This window comes from Malurus melanocephalus, unplaced genomic scaffold (assembly GCF_030028575.1).
Source record: "Malurus melanocephalus ecotype Western Australia unplaced genomic scaffold, MMel_1.1 scaffold_216, whole genome shotgun sequence".
Taxonomy (NCBI): domain Eukaryota; kingdom Metazoa; phylum Chordata; class Aves; order Passeriformes; family Maluridae; genus Malurus; species Malurus melanocephalus.
Window position 1 is genome coordinate 530,328 of NW_026623448.1, and position 22,769 is coordinate 553,096.

General features: G+C 45.5%; 1 protein-coding gene and 1 long non-coding RNA gene across 2 annotated transcripts in view; one reads left to right on the forward strand and one right to left on the reverse strand.

Moving 5' to 3' along the window:
• TMEFF2 (transmembrane protein with EGF like and two follistatin like domains 2) overlaps positions 1 to 19,194 on the forward strand; it is a 121,205-nt gene extending 102,011 nt beyond the window's left edge. Inside the window, exons 8-11 of the mRNA XM_057374113.1 lie at positions 10,994 to 11,117; positions 12,584 to 12,742; positions 17,459 to 17,545; positions 17,951 to 19,194. Coding sequence (XP_057230096.1) covers positions 10,994 to 11,117; positions 12,584 to 12,742; positions 17,459 to 17,545; positions 17,951 to 18,047 — 467 coding nt within the window. The 3' untranslated portion in view covers positions 18,048 to 19,194. The remainder of the gene's footprint in view (positions 1 to 10,993; positions 11,118 to 12,583; positions 12,743 to 17,458; positions 17,546 to 17,950) is intronic.
• Positions 1,078 to 14,624, reverse strand: LOC130578203 (uncharacterized). The gene is made up of 3 exons (XR_008965848.1): positions 14,482 to 14,624; positions 10,837 to 10,981; positions 1,078 to 1,257 (listed from the first exon to the last, which is right to left on the reverse strand). It is a non-coding gene; the product is annotated as an uncharacterized LOC130578203 (long non-coding RNA).
• Positions 19,195 to 22,769: the final 3,575 nt, after the last annotated feature.

Consider the following 22,769-nt stretch of genomic DNA (forward strand, 5'->3'; position numbering starts at 1 on the left):
CTTAGTAAATTTTCCATTTCCCAGAATTGCCCTTTCCTTTTCATTCAGCTACTCCCACTTTCAATATTAGCCGTGGGAGTGTAAAACACCAAACCCTTTATTTTCACAAATGCCATCTTTACAGCTGACTTCTGTGGCACTGCTGCAAGACAATAATAACAGGTGTATAAAAATAGCAAAAGCAGGTATTCATTTATAAAAAAAACCACAAGGTGTTCTTAATGGACTTTTCTGTCTGTGCTCCAGAATGAGCTGTGTGACCAGTGATGAATGCCAGGACCTCTGGGGCGTGGAGAAGCTGTTCCACTCTTTATGGAAGGAAATTGCAGGGCATTCTCTGTGCTTGCTTTCTGTCCCATCATATAGGGGTTTTGGCTCTGTCCCTCCATTGCACAGTTTCATAAGAGATGGAAACTGCATCTTGGGTAAAATCGGTGTAGGAACGTAGCAGGGTTTGCTGCAGTGGCATTTTATATCCTTTTACCATTTCCTCCTACACTTAAAATTGGGAATAGTAGGGGATATCTGTCCAGCTTCAGGCATGGGAAAGGGAGCACACTGCTTGGTATGCTCCTGTTTACCAAGTAGGAATTTTGAACATACAGTCAGCTAAAAGCCAACCCTCTGAGCAGCCACAAAAGATTTTAACAATTGAACTGGGCTGAAACAAAAAGCAAAGTTGTAGTAGTGTGTGGACCCATTGCCATCACAGTTTTACAGTGCAGGACTCAGGGCAAAGGGGTCAATAAAAATAGCATCAAACCATGCAGGATTCATCCCTCAGCAAGTGTAGTGTTTGATTTGTATGGAGGAGTGATCACGGGTTTGCAACATGCCAATAAAATGTTTCTGAGCGTAACAAAACTTTCCTGTATAGCTTGAACAAAAGCAGTGAAAAGTATGGCTGAAACCATGCTTTTAGCCAACAKCAGACATATCTCTGAGTAGTCACAGGCCATTCAGGGTCATGCTCTGGCAACTGAAATAACCAGGATATTCACAAGGGGTTTGCCAGGCATGTGGTTCAGGAAGTGTACAAAAATACCATGTATAGGAGTCAAGTATTTTTATTTCAGTCTCCTATTTTCTCACACACACTTCCCCCAAATTCTGCAGCTCTTTCTTTAGTTTCCTGGATGAATCCTCTCGGGCAGCATGTTTTTACAAGCACAGATGCTACCTTGGAAAAAAGAAAGGAGGGAAGGGAGCCAAATGGGTGTCACACTTCAGCTTGGCAGCATCTTGCCAACATGTGCCCTAAAAAAAAAAAGGAGAAAAAAAAAAAAGACTGCTTTTAGTAATCAAAACTGAATATAAAAAAAAGAAAAAAAAAAAAAAAGACTGCTTTTAGTAATCAAAACTGAATATAAAATCACTGCAAAACTAGGACTGTAAAACCTTCAGATTGTCAAAAGGACTGAAGGAAACGCTTTGTAGCCAAAATGACATCCCTGACCTACTTGTCAGCACTGTCACGTACCTGGGTAACCTTTTCGTCTCCGTGCCTTCCATCAAACCTCTCTGACAACTCTGCCATTCCTACTTGCTTTCAGCTGTAATTTTTTGAGTTTGTTTGAAGTGTGCAACCAAAAAGTAAAGTCTCACAAYGCTACATGTAAGTCAGAGACCTTTTCAAACACTTCTTCTCTGTGGAAAACAATCCATTCAGACCTGGAGTTTTTGTTGGAAATTAGGGGGCAGCCTGGTAATTGGATTAGGGTGTGCTTTTATGTGCAGCATTTCTCCAAAGGAAGTTCCTGCTTTGTTTCATTGATTGCCTGCCYGATATTTCTGCCAGTAAAAGCCAGGCATGCAGCTGAAGGGGYGAGGATGGATGGAAATGCAGCTCTGTGTTGTGTAAGATGTGCCTGTTCTCAGTATGACCAGGTGGGTACGGGCTGTAAGTGCATCTCCATACAAACTGGAGGAGTGCTTTGTTAATCTGCAGTTTAATTGCTTAAAAGCAATTTTTTATTAGTGTAATCCTTAAAACTTGGAAGAACTGCACCAGTACTTAAATTCCTGCAGGCCACCTGCATACGTGCCAAAGAAGGGATAACTTCAGGGCACCTGGGATTGGAGGCCTTTGAAGGAATTGTAATTTGAATTTGGAGGAAAAAAWTGTAGAGATTGGAGGGACAAAGAAAAAACTGGTTTTGACTTCCACATTTCCAGGGGGAGGGGTTGGGAGTACCAAATTAAATTTATAGGTGTGATCCCAGGAAGATGCCAGGCTCAGTCATACATGGTACAGAGTTCACCTGGCAGGAATTGCATAGGGTGTGACTTMGGGCACAGCAATGCTGCTCCAAGAGCACTTGCACCCCATTTCTCCCATTTCATCATCACCATCAAGGAAAAGAGGGTGGGTGAGATGAATCCCTGTTTTTTTCTGGATGGGCTCCCTGCTCGAGCACACCCTCAGCTGGGAGATGGAGACATCATCAGTCATGGGGCTGTCCCCAGGGCAACGCCAGCCAAATGATCCCGCTCCCTCYGCACATCAATATTCCTGACACCCCTCTTAAAAACTGAGGTCATGCATATCCATCTACTTTTCAAGAAGTGTCAGAAGGATACAAATATCCCGTCACTATTTTTAGAGCCATATCAAAAGTATTTATCAGCTTTCTGGCACCTCATCCCATTTGTCACCGTTGATGCTCCCAGCGGAGAATGAGGTGCTCTGGAAATGCAATGGGGGGTGAGACCATGGTGAGGGTGACTCCTGGGTGTTGTTGTGCCTGTTGTCACAGTCAGGAAGCTCCTGTCACAGTCTCCTGAGAGCAGGCAGAGCCAGGCAGAGCTCATCCTCTGCCCAGTATTTCCCAGCCCTGGGGGCAGAGGTTTCCCTCAGCAGCAGCRTGCACAGGCTGGGCATTGTGCATAATTCATGCTGCTAGTGCAGGGTGCCACAGGAGAAGTACTGAGGGTCTCCTTTTTCTCCCCCTTGCCAATGGGAAGCTCTTCCAGCTCCTCCATAGCACATACCTCGATGTGCAGGTAACATGTTCACTGGCCTCGTGCCACAAAAATCAGGCTGTTTGCATAGCACTGTTGGTTTTTAGAAGGCAATGTATTCAGGTTGAAACTTTGCCCACATACCATCTGCCTCAGCCTTATCTTCCTTTGACARGAAAGCTGAATATATAATGTCCACTTGGCTTTCCTGGTGTTACATAAGGTTGTGGTTTTGTGTGAGCTTTGCAGTTTCAGAGCTCCTCAGCRTGCTCCTGCTCTCGTTTTCAAGTGGAGAATCGGTGACAAAAATCAATACTATCTTCATAGCTRTAATGAATGTGACCCACAGGCTTTTTTAAGATGACCAGAAGCTTCCATCATGTGTCTGAGGCCTATTTGCAAATATCGATTGGTATTGCAGATTATCTGTAGCCATTTGATATGAAATCCTAAGGTCTTGCAGGTTTGCTCTCTGCGCTCTGTTTGGTATCAAAGGTACAGCTATAAATCACAAGACCCACCCAGAGACACTATTGATAGCCAAGGCTGCCAAATTATGAAAATTARGTGTTTCAGGGGGGTTTTAAGCTGCTTAAGGAGGATGGTTCTCAGTCAGCTCCAGTGAGTGAAAGCTCTGCTTTGGCATCGCAGCAGACTCTGTTTACTTGAAGTGGGGGAAAAAAAAAGTGGGACCTTCATATGCAAATGTATGGCATTTGGAAATGTCATATAGCCATATCTACATATAAATAAGCTGCTCTGGAGTGCTGCACTAGCCAGGCTGCTTGGAGATATAGAAATTGCATAGTGGCACACAAAGCAGAAACAGCAGGGCGCTGCTTGGTCAAGTTCAGGGAGTTTTGTTCCTTAATCACCACTTAAGGAATTTAACTAACATTGCTGCATCACTGCAGTGCTGGGCTGGGAAGGGCTGTGAGGAGCTGCTGGTGGGTGGGAATGGTGTGTGTGCTGCTGGGGCTGTGCAGGAGGGATGCTGCTCTGTCCCCTGTACCCCAAAGGAAGCACTGAACACAGAGATGTTCCTCTGGCAGGGTCCATCCTCAGCACCCTCTGCAGATCCATGCTGCTTTCCTTGAAGGAGACACAATTTGGTGATAGAAAGAATCATCTGCTGCTGCTAACATCACATACTGGGGTGGTATTTCCATCTCTGTTTAATCTGGTATTAAACAGTAAAATGAAACTCTAAGGCATGCTTTTTCAGAGCAGAGGACATAGAAAGGAGCCCTGATCTGGTTGTGCCTGTCCATTTTTTCCCCCCTCCAGCACTGGCACTAATGAGTAGCTGGAGGAGAGGTGGATGGGAGAGAAAACAAGCCTTCAGCTGAGCTGTGGGGAGGAATTTCTCACCGAGAAATTCACACCCGCTCTGCTSGCTGTGATGGATCCAGCACTCACCCCTCTGCCTTCGGGCACGCAGCCTAATTGGAGGGAACCTCACAAATCTCTGAACTGACACCAACCCTTTTTCAACACAGAATTACAATAATAATAAGGTTAACTCATCCTCTAAGGGCTCTGTCATGAGCTGCCTAAGGAGATCATATGCGAGGAGATAAACTATGACTTTATTTCTTTACTCTGCTGCTTTCTGAAGGGCGTGGATGCTGCTCCCAAGGGGCTGGTGGCATCTCTCTTAGGCTGGAGGATCTGAACAGCTTGCCAAAAACAAAGAGTAGCTGAGCTAGCACAAAGAGGGRTTTAGTCTGTTTTAAGAATGGGGTTAACACAGATTCATTCAATCGGACAAAGTGAGCAGCCTGCCTTTCCTCCCTGAATAAAGCAATCCCCCCAGGGAGGAGCTGAGTCTAATGTGAGCACCTGGACATGGAGAAAATGCTGCTTTGGAGCARCACCTTCGCCCATGTGGTGTTTTTTTCTCATCTTTCAGTTTGTTCAGATGTGTGAGCAGCAGTCACTGCTGTGTACTGTATCCCTGTGCAATTTGGGGCTGTTTCACCCTTATTGCAGTAACTCCTTGGCAGCACCTTCTTGTATGTGCAGAAACCTTGGCTTTTGGGGGCCAGACATCTGTGAATGCCAGGGGAGAACAGGCACTGTAAAAAAAAAAAAAAAAAAAAAAAAAAAAAAAAAAAAAAAAAAAAAAAAAAAAAAAAAAAAAAAAGGAAAACAGTCCCGTTTAGTTTTGAGTAGACAAATGGCCTTGTGATGTGCAGGGAAGTGATTAACAAGTTGCTTGATTTCAATCAGCTTTCTCAAAGGAGGAAGATACATTCACAGATGTTGTAAATAAAAAGTGCTTCTTGATTTCCGAAGTTCAGCAACAGCTTTAACATATATAGCATAGCCCCCATATATATGCTGACAAGCTGAAAGCATTTTGTTCTCCATTTGAACATCTGGGGATTATTAGTGTCTTAATTCATTGGTTTCTATTATTAATTWCAGCAGCAGGCTGAATAATTACGATGCATTGCTGCAAAGACAGAGCACATTATTTTTTTTCAAAGTGCACTAGGACATCTTGCCATCATCTCAAACATAAAAAGCCCTAGATTATTTTTAAAAAGGAAAGTGGATTTTATCTTATTCCAGGGAACTGATTTGCATAGGGACATTTAAAATTAATAAATTACTGTGTTCAGCAAGCCTATTTTGTGCCTGGGAAGAGAAGCGAATGTAATTTTTTTCACCATGTTCCATTTCTTTTTTTCCCCTTGGTGAAGCAGCTAATATAGGAAGGGTATTTTTTGTGCAGTTTATGTGGAAAAAACTAGCTTCCAGTGCTTGGAGTGGCTGCAGGAGGAATTTAGGCTCAGGCTGCAGCGTAGTAGTGCCAGACGTTTTCAGCTGACATTTGGTGTCTCATTTTCCACTTGCTCTCAGGGAGAGTGGGCTGGTGAGCTCCCTCTCGAGCAGCAGCAAGCACTTCCTTCAGAATTCTCACTCAACGCCCACCCAAACAGCGATTTTCAGGCGAGTTGCTTGCACACACATTTTCTCCATTGTGGGGAGAGGCTCCATGAGTGTCAGAGTGAGGTTTCAGCAGCAGGGATGGCACGGGGTGTCAGCAGGGCAGCACTGCCCTGTGCATTTGCCAAGGATGCTGTGCCTGGGGCTGTGCAGCACAGAAATCTCTCATCAGAGCTGGGTCTGAGCTGGGATTGATCATGGCAGTTCTTCATTAACAGTGAATGGAAAGCCTGCCTGAAAACCTCATCCCTAAAGTGCCGTGGGACCTGAGTTCCTGTTGGATGATATTGAAAAAGGGAACACAGCAAACTTGATAAAGCACTTCTGCATTTCCAGAGGGAGCAGCACCATTGCTGCCCTCTTCCTGCACCTCTGAACCAGTCCTGCAGATGTTCCTGGCCTGAGGAAGTTCCCTTTTACCCCAAAAGAGCAGCAGTTGCTGACTCCSTGAAGACTGCAGATGAGTAACATAAACTATCCCTAGGCTCATCCACAGGCTTCAGATTCCCACTGCTTCCCACTGAAGCTCTTTCCCAAAACTGAGGGCATCCCTGCCTTCACTCCACACTCTGTGCATGTTTGTTTTCATTTCAGACAAGAATTGCACAGAGTCTSCTTCCTGCAGAGCAGAAGAGCTTTGTTAAGAGAGTTTCCAGTGCTGTGTTCTCTTTGGGAGAGCCARCAGGGAGGTAAAAGGAGTGAGGGGGATATGCTTCCAGAAGGGGGTCAGAGGGTTAAAGAACACATTTGACCCAAGAATCCCTTTTTCCCTTCATATGTCCTCTGATAATGTGATGTGTAAGGAGTCACTGCCTCAATATCAGCRAGAGCTTTGGTCTGCAAATTTGACTGACCTCAACAGTATTAAAAGATSAAATTATTATGTAAGTCAGTTCTCCTTAACCACTTTTTTCAATGAGATAAGTGTCAAAATAGCTTCTGCTKCACATCATTCACTGTCTCATCCCTTATTTGATGAAATAGATGTGTGTATATGTATTTTCAGAACTTGCCTTGCTCCAGGGGTGACTGTACTCCAGGTGTTAACATTATCCATGAGCCAATATTTTCTCATATGGGCATAGCCTAATAGTTATTATTTCCAAAGCTCCAACATCACCCACTGCACATCAGCCAAAAATCTAACATCAGAATTTACAGGTTGCTTGCTTGAAATCACCTAGAAAGTCTCACTGATTCAGACACAAAGAATGACAGARCTATCAGCCCTGCAGAACTAATTGTTGAGTGCCTGGCAGTCARTGCTTGGATATAAGAATCCTATTTTTGCCTAGATTTTTTTATTTTAATTTCTCTGAAGTGGATTGTAGGAACTTACGTCTGGAAAGAATTTTCTGTGCCCTCCAGACGGTGCTTCATMTAATCCCCATCAAGGGCACTAATGGATTTATTCCTCTTGTCAGCAGCACTGCTCCACATGTTTGGTTGTGGAACAGAAGCTCCACGTTAGCTCAGATGGGAGCTGGGGACTGCTGAGGGCTGCCCAGAGAAGAGTCTGGCTGCCTTCTTTTCATTGTTAACAGAATCACATCCTGCAGCCAGGCAGACTGCTCCAGCTTTGGAATTTCAGCTTTAGTCACCTGAMAATCCTAAGGGTGTACATTCAGCTTCCAAAGACTGAAGAAAAGCCTTATAGCTAAACCAGAAATTAAAATGATACAAGATATATTTTAAATAATTCTTCTCCTCCTTCTTAATGAAAGACAGGAACAGGCAGAGATATTAAGGAATTTAGACAAGATGATTTTAAATGATCTAACATTTCAGAAGGCAATCCATCAGGAAAGGCAAGATCACTGGTGGGTGGTCAGTCACATTGGGTATCTTTTTAGGATCCACTTTATCCCAGAGAAATAGCTCATCATCTCAGCATCTCCCTGCCATCCACAGAAAGTGGAGGGCAAGGGTTCAGCTGGGAGACTTTTCCAGGAAGCAARATGATAAGCTGTTTCAGGCAACACAAAGTGGCATCTGGCCTCCACACACTTAAAAACAATGTGTTTTGACTAGTGTGTCTTATTTGATAGGCTATCATGTCATGTGCTGGCACTAGCAAGAGATGTGAACAATATGAAATGTCATGTTAGGCTAAAGATGCAAAAAATGCTGCAGAAATGCAAAAGATGTTGGTTTCATCAAAGTGACTTTTTTGATCAGAAGAGTACTTCAAGAAAAAAGGTTTCTGAATGCAAYTGATCTGGAGGGTGAGGGCGAATTTCTTTTTTGAAATAAAAGGGACAAGCATTTGGAGAAACGTGGCAGGAATTTATTTTGTCCAGAGATAGAAGAGAATGACCCACTCAGTCCRATTTTTATCTCTAGTTTTTACTGCTACCTTCTTCCTCAGATCCTGTCCATCACAAAGAAGGCACAAATCTATCCTTCTGGCACATATGAAACTTCCCCAGGTTGTTGCCAGTAACAATGCAGCAAGTCTAATGTTTGAAGAGTAGCCACTGAATTTAACATTACTGAAACCTGAGTAATTTTGGATTTGGTCTGTGGCGCTGCCTTGTGCTTACAGATCTGCTGTGTTTGGAAAACAGTGGGTTATTTTGTGTTTGGCTTTGCTCTCTGTAGGTGTGAGGTTGGTGTGGTAGAGGGGCTCCTTAGTTTGGTGATACTGATTAGTGCAAATTGCATCCACTGCTGAATTTATAAATCATCAAAAGTTATAATTACGAGTGAAACTCTTAATTTATTTAATTTAGGTTTGAATTTTTAAGATACGTACAGTTCTTACTTGCTTCGTAACCTCAGCATGGTTTTTATTTATATCTTCTCTTTTTAGGATCAATTTAAAGTTTTTGTTTTATGGTGATGCAAACGCTGTGATGCATTTGTAAGGGGTAGTATCTCATCAACAGCTGAATTACTGAGAAGTGCACAGGTCCTTCAGAAATGGGAGCAGTCAGTTTTAACATGAAGGCACTTTCAAAGAACATCTTGGTGTTTGGGTCTCTGCATTGGCTCCGAAAAGATGGATTTTGTAATGAGAAAAATAACCTGTTTTGAGGCAGGGAAATATTTTGTGGGTGTTCAAAATGTGCTGGGAGGGGGAACCTCTCAGCCTGAGCAAAATGATGGTTTTATTTTGGTCAGTATTTTGAATAACCAAAACATCAGATCAAACTAAATATGCTGTTCCCCCTCCCCCACCCCCCACCTTTATATTAAATCCCTGATTCTTTCAGAGGAGTTATCAGTCAAAATGAGATACAGATAATTTGTGTCTTAAGTTTTGTGGCCTCTCCTGAGCCAGGTGACAAGAGTTCCTGTATGAAGTGTTTATCCTGTGAAGTGTTTATCCTGCAAATGCTAGCAAAGCTCGGGCTGTCTCATTTTTGATTCAGTAAAGCATTTTCCATCACAACATTGTGCTGAGAGGTATAATTACAAGTTCTGCATGATCCTGGATTTACTCCACACACAGGGAGAGCATCTGCACATCCACACAGGTCCTGGGCCCCCTTTCAGCTCCTAGATTAGTCTGTCCTGAAAGTAACAATTTGCCCCCATCTTGAAGTGAGCCTTTAAAAATAAAAATAAACCAAATGGTTTCCTAGGGTTTTAACAACACTGCTGGCTGATTTGAGAGAGGAAGGATCCTGGCACTGTGTGGTGCAGGGACACCTCAGTACCTGAGAAGGAACAACCAGAGACACACACACATGTTCATGTGCACACAGAGCAGTCTTCTGTTTCTCACAGGGGATGCAAAGTTCCTCTGGGAGTGGAAGATCTCAAGGAAACAGCATTCTGTTTTCCACAATAGAAGAAAAACGTGCCTTAATAAGGATCCCCCATTTCTTGCTGCAGTTTCCTGGACAGAAATAGATTTGAATGTGGGCCATAGCAGAGGTCCTCATTTGCAAGGAGCTGGTCCTCGCCTGTTTTCACACAAGGACGATATAACCAACTTTATTAGTGCAAGTGGTTAGAGACTSTTAGAACTCTCCTTGGGCAGCAGCGACAGAAAAGAAATTCATTATGAAAATCTGAGTGTTGGATCTGCTGCACAGACTTTTCCCAGAGGTGGGATAATACCTAAGCATGCCTGCTGCCGGCATGACTGGCTTGGAGGCAGAACACAAATTGCAATTGTTTTATAACACTCAGGGACTTCCTTTGGAAGATAAAAATGCTTCAGCTTACTTGTGTGCAAGCTACATTTCCTCAGACATCCATCATGAGATTTCTTTCTTTTGTTTTTAATTAATCACGGCTAGAAGATATTATCACAGAAAAAGGAGTGTTACCATTTGAGATATCCTAAGTATTGGTTAAATGGAAGAWTTTGCCAGAATTACGCTGATTAATTAATACCTTGGTGGCCTACAAAATCCATGTGAGTTCATGGTGGTAACACTCTGTGTTTCAGCCTGTGAASTTGAGCACATTCCTGTCTCAAAACTAAACGAAGCCTCCGTTTTCCTGGCAGCATAAAGGGATTTTCCAGGATTTGCTGTCTCAGTGACTGTTTAACTGCTGCACAAGTAGGCTCAGAAAGCCAAACTGATCTAAGGTGTGGGTGTCGTGGGATGTGGAGGAGGCCAGTGGGCTCTGGGGCACAGGGGTGCAGCACTGATGATCAACCAGCTCTGCATTCCTGCCCTTCTTCAGCCATAAAATTATCTTTCTGTGTGTGTTCTGTTGAATGACCAAATGTATTGTAATGGTATATTGCACTCAAATGTCCAGAGTCTCTCTCCTAACCTTGTCTCAGTTTGAGGAGGCAGCCCATAAAGTATAAGAGAAATAATCAAGTATTTTGCATGTGCTTTTCTGTCATCAGTTTTTGAATAGTCACATTATTTTCTCTGGTGTCTCATTTGCTGTAACTTGACAGAAATTGTAAAAGAATGAGATAAACCCTTGCAAATCTTCACATCGACCAACCTGTTTGAAGGGACAAACTCTTGCTCTTGCTTCCCATGAACAACATCTTTCACATCTCGTTCTTCTGATTTTGCTTTCTCTTATATGTTGAGTTCTTTCCACCATTTCGCCTTGTCCTGCATGGTCAGGTTAACATTGCCTCCACCTGTGTTCACAGAGAATGCAAAYAAACTGGAAGAAAGTGCGAGAGGGATCTACATCCCTTGTCCAGAGCATTACAACGGCTTCTGCATGCACGGCAAGTGTGAGCACTCCACAAACATGCTGGAACCGTCCTGCAGGTAACCCTTGTCCTGCCAGCAAGGAAATACTGACTTACAGAAACACTTCATCTAGATTAAAAATAATGGCAACCGTGGCCCTTTTGTGCTGCAAAATCCATCAGGCTTAAATTATTCAGCAAAGTCCCAAAAGTGTATTGAGTTATGAGCAATGCTAATTGACTGTAAAGCCATCCAGTAACCTTCAGTTATATTTAGATGTGTTTTAAAAGCCTTTCACAAAGCACTCAGGCCACTGCAAGGGATCCTCCTGAGCCTGAGGGACACGAGTGCCACCAGGGTATGTCCCTGCTGTGGCAGCAGTGATGCTGGTGGGGCACCCAGCTGGGGCAGAGGTGGCTCCTGCAGGGGAGGTGATTTTGGAGGAGGTTTGGGCATGGAGCAGAGTACAGTGAAAGCCTTGTAGAGTTTCTGCAGTGAATGCCTCCCTACCCGGGTGCAGACACTACTTCTGGAGTCCACACAGTGGCTGGGTGGCGTGGAAAGGACTGTTACATGTGAAGCACCATTTTCCTGGGACATTGGAGTGGGAGAGCAAAGACACAGACCAGACTTTCTCCCCAGGGCAGAACCTCAGCCAGCTTCTCCTGGCTCACACAGACAGCCAGGGCACATTTTGCTCTTTGCAGCTGCTGCATTTTAGGTGCTCCATTCAGCTGGAAAATGTCCTTTCCTCAAGGTGCTGGCAGCTGTGGGAATGCAGAGGAAAAGGGAGGAAGCTCAAGGCTTAACCCATCAGGGTTAACACACCTGAGAGGAGCCCGAGCCATCTGTCTCAGTCCCCAGCAGTTGCTGCTGCCATTGACCTGGATTTTCACATCTTGCTTGGSCAATTAAGGGGAAACAGGGATACAGGAAACTGCAAAAACTCTGCTTGGCCCCAAAATCGCAGAGCAGAGTGGAGCTGTCAGGCTGCAGGATGGGAGCTGGTGAGCAGTGCAGGATGGCTGCAGCGTCAATAGAGGGTTTTTTTATAGCAACCAGACGAGATGTAAATGATGTATCCACTTTCAGGAACATCTAATCACATTTCATATGGAGCCTGGATGATTGCTTATCACCTTCTTAGGGTAATCTGCATAAGGAGCCACAACTAGATGGCTTTTTGCCCTYCCCCACCTCCCCAAAGAAAGGGAGAACTCTTAAGTGTGTTGTTCAAGGAGCTAAATGGGTTCTCATCACAACGTGAGAGCAGTTCCACTTGAAGCCAGTTATGTCCTGGTCCCTTGGGCACCTTCTGGCACTCTCAGTGTTTTTCACTCTCACAGACCTTGGTGGCACTGAGGACCTGAAGTCTTCCCTCTGAGAGGTTGAGCACACTGGTGCTCTCTCTGTGAGAGTCCATTCTGCAACAAAACCCACATAAACTTACGCTTCAGCCACTAATTTTTTTTTGTTCCAGTTACAGTTTTTTTCCAGCATTCTTTGAAAGCAGCAGATATAATGAGAAAAAATATTTGTTTCAGATGCGATGCCGGCTATACTGGACAACACTGTGAAAAAAAGGACTACAGCGTTTTATATGTGGTTCCAGGTCCAGTACGATTTCAGTATGTCTTAATAGCAGCTGTGATTGGAACCATCCAGATTGCTATCATCTGTGTTGTAGTCCTCTGTATTACAAGGTCAGTATCTCTGGTCCTTTACAGTAGAAGGAGAAAAGACTTCTGTTTTTTCCTGCAATGTGCACTGATTATAGAGATTTCTGCAGTGACACCACTGATAACRAATGTTATTTAATTCACCAACAAAACAAAGATGTTATCTGGTCCAGCCAGCCAGTGCTCCTTCGTTATTATGACTGAATTTTTACTTCCATCTTCATCAAACTTACGTAGCAACAGTGCCTACAGCAAGTGAGGTTTGCTCTCTGTTTTGTATTCAGATGCTTGGACAAATATTGTTCATATAAATAAGGGGAACATAAATACAGCAGCTGGATCAACACTTAATAAAACTAATCATATCTCCATCTGGTTTCCTCAAGGGCCCATTCCCTTAGTCCTAATCAGGCAAAGCATACAAACTTTTAAGCCTGTTTGCAGCCCCGTTGATTAAATGATTTCATTAGGCTTGAGTGCRTGTTCAAAGGCACTGCACACGTTTTAGGGTCTTGCCTGGATGTTAGCACACCAAGCCATATATGATGTACTTGGGGTTTTTCCTTTAATGAGGAGGAGGGGGTTGTGTGAGTGGGAAAAGCTCCAGAGCAGTTCAGAATGAGAGMGGTAAATGCAATCTTTCCTCTCCACGTGCTCCTCTGCTCCCCCAGTGGACCGTGTTACTGTCTCTGGGAGGGCTTGGGGTAAATTCTCAATATCAAACATCTAAAGGCTTCTCTTAGAAATCACAAGGTTAAATTAATTCAGCTAGCAACACGGATTTATTTAAATTATTTAAGAATMATTTTCTTTTTAAAATAAAAAATGCCAGGTATCATACCTCTGTACAAAACTAAATCTCCACTGTATTTCAGTCCCTATGTTGCACTACCTGGCTGAAAGACAAGTGTAGAGCATYTGTTTCTGGAAAAGACCAAAAAACAAATTCATAAATCCTTTTCTGGCCTAAAGGCATAAAACAAAACCTTTTTTGGCCAAACTGAGTTCATCACTTGATTGGCAACTACCAAATGAGGCCAGAGATTACAGGAGGTGGTGTTCACACAGGTGATTCAAACAACCAAAAATACAGTGGGCAGTGAGAGGAAGAAGGTGGTGTAGTAACTGATAATGGAACAAATGTGTATTGTTTTGTCAAGTGACTGTAGTTTTGTCACCTTRATGCAGTGAGCAAAGTACTTTATAGTGAAGAATAAAGACAGAGAGCTCTGAATGATCTGGTACTGTAATGCAAATTACCCATCACAGTGTTTTCACACTGACACAGTACCTTTTCCCCCCACACTTTGTAACCAAGTCAATTTATGATCTTTCGACTTCTTTCTGTAATGCATGTAATTACTGCAGAGCATCCTCCATCCCAGCATAATGATTTGAGATACATTTTCAACAGTGTGCTCTTAAGTGGCCTGAGAGAAATCCACATGACAAGAGAGCATTGTGGCAGCATATGCATGAGCAATTGAGTTTGTGAAGTTCTCTGCTTTGGAGAGCCTGACTGTACTGGTTTAAACTCCACACCTTCAATTCTTGAGAGTGCTGAAACCACCTTGCCAGGTTCCTGGGAGAAAGAAGGGAAACCATTCAGAGGGCACTGCAGCCTAATTCTTTGCTGCTCATTTCAGTGCAACTTCACCTAATTAATTTATCCAGTGAGTTTGGTGCAGTGTCCATTTGAGCCCYACAAAACCACCACTGTAATTTTCCAGCCATCCTCACTGTTGTTACTCTTAAAATCTTACCTGTACAGCAGTGCAAATCCACAGGGGTGTCCTCCATGGCTGGAAGGCTCTGGGCAAGTGCTGGGGATTTTTAGGGCTGTAGTTGCATCGACCCTTTAATCAGTCTGAATAAATGGGCTGCTGACAGCTGAGGTTTGCCCCTGSCCCTTCCTTGGCTTCCAGTGCTCTGTGGCCACCATCAGCATTTCTGTAGCCACACAACCCGGTCAGGATGTACTCAGCTGAAAATGCAACCAACAGAAGTGATCATTCGTGTTTAAGTGACTCAGTTCCTGCAAGAGTTGGCTGCTTGGCTGSTCACCACTATTGCCAGCAGTGGGAATAAGCTTCTATGGTGGAGGAGTAGGGAACCAGAGGCCAAGGGGTAAAACAGCAAGGCACAGTCTGCCCAAGGAGTTTCAGCTTAGAGATAAGGCAAAAAAAAAAGAAGCAGTGATAAAAGTGAAGGGGGATGGCAAAACGTACAGGTACGGCCTAGTGTCATAATGGCTCTCAGCAGTTTTCTTTACAGYTTTGCATTTTTAGTGCTTCCCTAATGTTTAGTCACAGCAGCTTATTTATGTGAAGAAATAACTTGATTAAAAATGAATGCATAACGTGTTTTACCTGCTATGAATCACATCGTGAGTAACTCAGGCTTGTGAGCAGAGCTTCAGTGGAGGGAGAGGGGGAGGGAGGGCAGCCTGTGCTCCAGTTCCAGGTTYACATCCACGTAACTGCTGCGTTCAGAAATGAGTGCATCCCCCACACAGTGCACTACAAAGGGCTTTTGATTAAAGAGTTAAGGACCAAGGAAAACCTATCACTCCTTTTGAGCAGATGATTAAGTCTAAAAAGYTGGTTAAATACCAATTCCCCCCTTAAGAAACCCCGCTGCTCTTCAGTCACAGCTCACCTGTAAATACAATATCATTGCTGTAAGCAGGCATGGTGTTGATGGTTGGCCCTGGGACCTTGCCAAGCTCCCAGCCATTGGTAATGTACAGTTAAAACATGGGCATTTTTGTTTTAAAGTTGGTTTTTCATCATCTTAATTGGAGTAATCTGTACATTTGACTTCATTTTCACGAACCTGAAGTAAGTGACTGTGCAGATGCTGTGTCAGTTTGGGGGAGATGCTGCTCTCCTCGCTTCCAGCTGGAGCAATTGCTATCCCTCATGCTCAGCTGCATCCCCTGGGACTGCTGACCATCCTGATCATCCCCCAGACACTGCTTCCTCCGTGTTTTGTAGAAAATCAGTCAGGTTGTGCCTGCTGTGCCCTGGTTCCCCACCCCTGCTCAGCATGTCCCCACACTGGGGTGGAGCAGGGCTCTAAATCCTGGTGGGGCTCCACGAGGTGCGGCTGTAGGGGACAACGGGCAGGGTGGCTCTGGGTGTGCACAGGCACTGAATCAGCCCTGTGTTTGCTAACAGCRGCTCCCTGACTCACTCCCAGCGTTTGATGGCCTTTTTGAGGAGCTGGCAGTGAATAACGAGTTTGTCATGAATCGCAGAGCGGCTGAAGTCTGCCTGAGCTCGGCGATGAAAGCGGTGCCGTGACCCCCGAGAGCGCAGGAGGCGCAGGCTGGCTTTTCCTGCAGTAATGATAGCAGCCYGCTTCCCTGCCTCCCAGGAAGGAGCCAGGCAAAATATAGCCCASAGCCATGCAGCTTCTCATGAGGGGGTGGTCCTGGAGGCTTAAAAGTCAGGACAGTCTGACCCATATTTTGCTAGACGCTTATATAATTGTGTTCCAGCGTTTTTTGAAATGCTTCCCAAGTTCTTATGCTCTTGTTTAGCCTTTYGGTTGACGTCACAAAAACGATATCACTCCCATTCAATAGAGGGGTGGAAAGTGACTTTTTTATTTTAAGGGGTCAGTAAAAGTGTATTTCACACTGCTCTGGTCTTGAACACAGAACTGCAGGCAAATGCTCCGAGCTCCCGCTGCACTGAGAGGGTGGGCTCTCCCTGGTGCATAACCCATGGGGTTTTACAGGGTGCTGCTGAAACCCTCCTGTAACAGAAAAACAAGTCATCCCCRTGCCAAGGGAATGTTTTTCCATGTCAGGATGGTGTGGAGCACTGTGGGGCCTCTTTTCACGGCACTCCAAGAGAGTTTCACTCTTTTTTGTGAAGCTGCCCATAATTTCTRCCATAAACCACCCTTGGCTTTCACCTGCTTAGAGCTTCCTGTGGCCTCCCTTGGGATTAAACTTCTCCGTGCTTTCTGCCAGAGGGTGCCTTTCCATGGGAGGGAGCCAGAAACACGTTAGCTTTCCATTAGGGGAAAACATGGCATGCCCACATGGTGCTGCTGCAGGGGAAAAGTGAAATGTGCTCTTGCTGAGGAGCACCTGAGATCCTGAGGCACGAGGGGTTTGCCCCTGCAGCTCCAAAGGAATCTCAGTTTTGGGGCTTTCCACACTGACCCACGCTGCTGTGGCACAGGGCAGGCACCTGTGAGTGGTGTTTGCTCGTGGGCTGAGCATGGAGCATTTCCATGGAGCATTTCCATGGAGCATTTGCATTTCCAGGGAGCATTTCCATGGAGCGTTTGCATTTCCATGGAGCCTCACAGGGGCTGCAGACACTTAGGGACACTTTGCAAATATTTCTCCAACCTGGGATGCCGACCAGGTGAGCACGAGACCATCCTGGGTCTTCCCAGGAAATTAAGAAACCTGCGCCTCGCTGGAAATAAATCTGTTMTTTAAAGCTGAGCAGCGCTGTGCAGTTGGGACCATTGCAGTGCAGCAAGAGTGGCCAGTGCTCAGGAATCTGAAGGTTTCCCTTGCCATTACTTTGTTCACACTATTTTGGGGGGTTGTGGTGGTGGTGTTTTTTTTTTGTGGTGCCATTGCCATGAGCCAGCCCGTTCCATTTCAGTGAGGAGGAAACCCACCCAGGGCTGGAGGGTGCCCCCCTCACCCTCACCACCTCTCGGGCAGATGTGTTGCCAAAAGCTGTGTATTCTCACAACTCTCTTTTCCAGGAAATGTCCCAGGAGCAACAGAATCCACAGACAGAAGCAAAACACAGGGCACTACAGTTCAGACAACACGACAAGAGCATCGACAAGGTTAATTTAAAGAGCGCATGTTTCCACAATGGCAAAACTAACTGCAGAGAGCTTGGACTACAAAATACAGTATTATAGACAAAAGATTAAGACAAGATCTACACATGTTGCCTTGCATTTGTGGTAATCTACACCAATGAGAACATGTACTACAGCTATATTTGATTATGTATGGATATATTTGAAATAGTATACATTGTCTTGATGTTTTTCTGTAATGTAAATAAACTATTTATATCACACAATATAGTTTTTTCTTTTTCATGTATTTGTTATATATAATAAATACTCAGTGATGAGAAAAAAAATTGCCTTTCTTAAATTTGCTGTATCTCATAGCTGTGTATAGTCTTGGGATATTGTATATGGACACTAACAAAATCTCTTTTTTTTTTCTTTTTCCAGTTCTAGTGGCAATTTTGAGTCTACTGAACTCAGTAGTAGGGTTTTGAGTTGGTCCAAGATCAGCGACAATTATGGATGTGGGAAAGGTGAAGAATAATTTAACCTACATTGAGGAGGGATAAAATATTTCAGATCCGGAGTCAACTACATTTCATCAGCCTTCTTCTCCCATACCATCTATCTTTACTCTCCCRTAGCTTAGGAAGTCTTTGCCTTCTAAATTAAATCCCAACCGAAGGGGAAATGGAAATTCTCAGTAACCACAATGAGAGTGTCGGGGGTAATGTTTCCATTTGGGATGGAATTAGGTGTCTGTCAAGGTGAACCCTAYGAGAACACTTGGCAGAATCTCCCAACTCTGGTCACTGGAGTGAGTGAAAATTGCTTCTCACTCTTGATTGAAAATTATTAGGTTAAAAAAGTTAATAACATAATAACAGCTGAAATGCCAGTCCCACTTGTACCTCGTGAACATGCTGATACAATTTATTTTTTCAAAGAGAAGGTGAAAACCACTCAGAAAATACCTTATGAATAACTTTATGGGTGACCCTACTCCATTAAATGTAATGAACCCAAATGTTGGCTATACCTCAGGAAAATAAGGGCATGTGTTTTGTCACATCCACCTGATTGACAAGATGCAGATTTATTTCCRTGCTAGCTGAAACTCTCCAAAACACATCCTTTGGAGAAGGCAGTTCTGCCCTGGTTTGTGCCATGAATTTTGAGGGCAGCAGAGCGAGGCTGAAGGGCAGAGCGTGATGGCGTCACCGCTGCTGGATAACATCCACAGCACTGATTGAGCTCCATCCCCTGATCCACAGGGCTGAGCCAAAGGGCCCTGGGAGCAGCAGTCCCTGTGCTGCTCCTCTCCAGAGAGACCTGGCCCAGGCAGAACGCACCCAGGACGAGAGTTAGGAGCATTTCTCACTGTCATCACCACGTCAGAGCCAGACCCAGGGTGACCTGGGGCGGTGTCTCATGAGTGTGTTTCCATTTCCTGCTTCAGCATCCGTCTGGTCACTCACAGCAGCCACCACCAACCCCACAGTGACAGCCCTGCCCTTCAGACACGGATTTAGCCATGCTCCTACTCTAACATAACTTTTGATCTTCCCCTCCCTACCCCAGCCTGCTTTAAAGTGAATCCATTGCATGATGTTCACACGGTCTCAGTTTTTGTCTTGTTCTGGGTTTCTTGGCTTTTTAAAGGTAATAAAAGGTGATTGGCAAGAGATGCTTCCAGACACCTGGTCTGTGCTGATTGATGGGAGCGGGAGCGTGGTGCTTGCACAGGCAGAGGGGCAGGTGATGGCACAGGGCAGCTCTGTGACACTGGGATAAGGGACCTGCTGCTCCCTGGACACCTAGGCTGGGCCAGGAAATGGGGCTGTCCAGGAAATGATGCTGTTCCTCACCCTCTCCCCAGCTCTTGGAGCCTTGTTTCAGATTGGAAGAGTGCTAGAGGGAGGCAGGAGCGCTCAGCACAGAGGCAGTGAGCAGGCTTGATCCTGGCTGGCTGGACCACAGCGATGTTTCCCTGCTCAAACCCCCAAAATGCTCCTGTTGGTGCCCCAGTCCTCGCTGGTTTGTGTCCCACACTCAAGCTCAGCAGCAGTGGTGTGACAAGGAGCGCAGCCCAGGCAGGTTTGGTGGCACAAGRTCCCCTCTGGGGAGGCTCTGCAGGCTCTGCTCATCCATGCCCAGGTGGCATTGCAGTGTCCCTCCTCAGAGCCCCATCTCTGACCCACACAGCAGCAGGCTGAGGGTTGGGCTGGAAGAAGCAAGCACAGCTCTCCCTGCAGACACCTTCCATTCCTTGTGCTTCCTGAGCAAAGTGTTGGACTTCAGCAAGTGCCAACACCGCATATTTTGAGCCGATTCCAAATGTCAGTCCCCCCACTGGGACTATCAGGTCTGGATTGTTTATTTCAGTCGCTTGCATTAGATACAAAAATCAAACGTTAGCGCACGCACATCGCCGTGTAGCTGTGGCAATAAACCTGATTAAAATAGGCAAGGTTTGGCCTGGACAAAAATAGCACAGCATCACTCAGCAGTGAAAACAGGAGTCGGACACGCTGTCTCCAAACTTGCAGCGTTGTGAGCCTTGCTTTTACCAAGCAGTGGCACATTTAATCCCCAAACAGGCTGCGTTTGCCAGGTGTCATTAGCTGCAGCCCCGGCTGTCACAGAGCCACGCACCTCCCCAACAAGGCCAGTGTTTTAGTACCTGCTGCAGACAGGAGGGCGGACAGGGGAAAGGGATTTGCATTTTAACACACGGGACAGGTCCCACCTCTTTAGGGCTTTCAGATTTAACATTCTACATGCTGACATGGGTGCACAGTCTGACAATAACAGGGTCTTGGGGCTGTACGTACAGGAACAGAGATTTCGATCAAACACGTTTGCAGAAACTCTACAAACACAGCAGCAAATTTGGAGATGTGGATTTGGGGTTGCTTTTTCCTYTTCTGAAGGGTCTGTAAAGCACGTGTTTGTTCGATCCATACAGGACTGGAGCTGGGGCAATCCCTGCGTGGATTAACAGAAGGCGCAGGGAAGTGGGCTGGGCACAGGAGTTCCTGGCCAGGCAAAGCCACGGCCACAGGGATTGTGCTGTGCACCGAGCCCAGCTCCTCCCCTTGCAGTCACACAGAGGGGTGAAAATGCCCTGTTTTTTGTCCTCAGTTCAYGCTTACAGCAGCACCAGCAAGGTCCTTTGTGACGCCCAGGGAGATGGACTCAGTCCGGGGGTGGRGGGAGGGCAGTAATTAATCTATTTTGGCTTTTTCATGGGCTTTTTTGTCATGGCACTATGGCCACTGTAAATAACCTCAACTACCAGCCCTCACCCCCTTTAAAAACCACACACTAAAMGCACACAAACCACTGACAGGACCAGTAATACCCACTCAGAGTGACTGCTTTGGGCAGCACACATCACCCAACAGCCTGCAGTCACTTGCTGGCCTGGCTTGCTTTACCACAAGCCACACCAAAAGGTATAAAAGGCAAAAAGAGGTGAAAATAGGACTGTTGGCACACCCATTCCTTTAAGGAGCAGCCTGTAACCTTCCCGGAGCAAGGAACTGTCCTTATTTTGTATGCAGTGCATTTAACACAACAGCATCCTGACTTCAGTCCGCAGAATAAAGCCAGGWGTGCTCTTGGCAGAGATCCTCACCCTGCCCAGCCTGGGATGGTCAAATGATTTTCATCACCTTTGTGCCTTCAGGCGCTGTGCTGGATCCCAGCCRGATCCCAGCCTGTAAGGAATTTGGGGAACATTGTGGAGGGGTGTGTAATGCACCCCTCACCCTTTCCCCAACCCAAATTCTATATCACAGGACAGGCACAGCCCCACGCCTCACCACCACAATGCTTCTCCTTAAAATAAAGTCWGATCAGATGTTCATTATCATCCCCTTTCACCCAAAGATAATAAGACATGATTTATGGAACATTATCACTACAAAAATATTATAATTAACGCAGGGAGGCTGGACACCCTATTCGAACTGCTTGCCGAGAAATCGGGATCACCCCAACAGCAAAGACACTGGGGGTGTTCCTTCTCCATCAGGGTGTCACCAGGTCACCAGGATGGGAAGCTGTGGCTTTGCAGAGGTTCCCTGGGTGCCAGCCGTGCTGGTGGCAGGGTGTGTCCCATGCACAGGTTAACCGGGTGGGCCTGGCTGCCGCCTATCGCTGCCTTCCACTTTCCAGCAGCAGCTCTCAAAAAAAGCCTCATCTTCAAAGAGCTCTCTAAAGCTTCTTTGAAAACAAAATGATTAAAGGCTATCTCGCCTCTCATCCGACATCAGACGCATCGCACGCCGCATCCCCGCGTTCACCCCTGATTATGCATGCAGCTTTTCCGCAGCTCCCGCTTTTGCGGCGGCGCCCGAGTTACAACCCCGAATTAAGAGCGGGGATCATTACTGCACATCAAAGACGGAGCTGCCTCGGCCAGCCTGGYCCTCTCTTTAATTTATGGGTGCGTGGCCGGGCTGCAGCCCCAGTTGCAAGGCATCTGCAGCCCCCACAGGTTTGTAAGGCAACTGGAGGGTGTCTGGTGCTGCTGCTGGGGCTTTTCCAGAATGATCAACAACCTCAGMTGAACTTGAAGGGAGATGGAGAAACACTGGGCTATTACACATTAAGTTTTTAGATAAATAGTATTGAAATGTTATCTGTATTTCTGGTCTCGATGGGCCACAGCCTGGCTGATGGAGCCACTGTGCTGTGTCTGAGGTGGAAGCCAAAAATCTCTTTTTTTTTTGCCCCACATCTGGGATGCTGCACCCTGACAGTGCCACCAATGCAGCCTCTGCTGGCACCTGCAAGCAGGAGGGGCAGGGGGACAGAGGGACAGAAGGAGCAGGCACAGCATCTCCTACCCTGCCAGCCCTTGGGCTGATGCTTTGCCTTCAAATGCTCGTTTTATTAGATGGGCTAAATTTATTTTAGTTTCAGTTTAATTAACAGTTTTGTCACAGCGGGAGGGCTGTTAAAACAGAGATGCATATTTAAAAAAAAAATAAAGAAGGATTTTTGTCAACTTTTCCGTTTTTTTTTTTTCTTTTTTATTTGCCGTATTGAATGTGAGCCACAAGGCAGTAAAATATTCCGCAGTCTCACACAGCAGCAGCCAAGCTGCAGAATAAAAAAAAGCATGTAAGGAATCTGCTCTATAATGCTAACGAGGTGGCACCCGCTGCCACCACTTTGTCAATAGAATGGGAGCCCCATTTTGCTCAGTTTAGGGAGCACAGAAAACCAGGGGGGACCCTCGGTGTCTGTCCCGCTC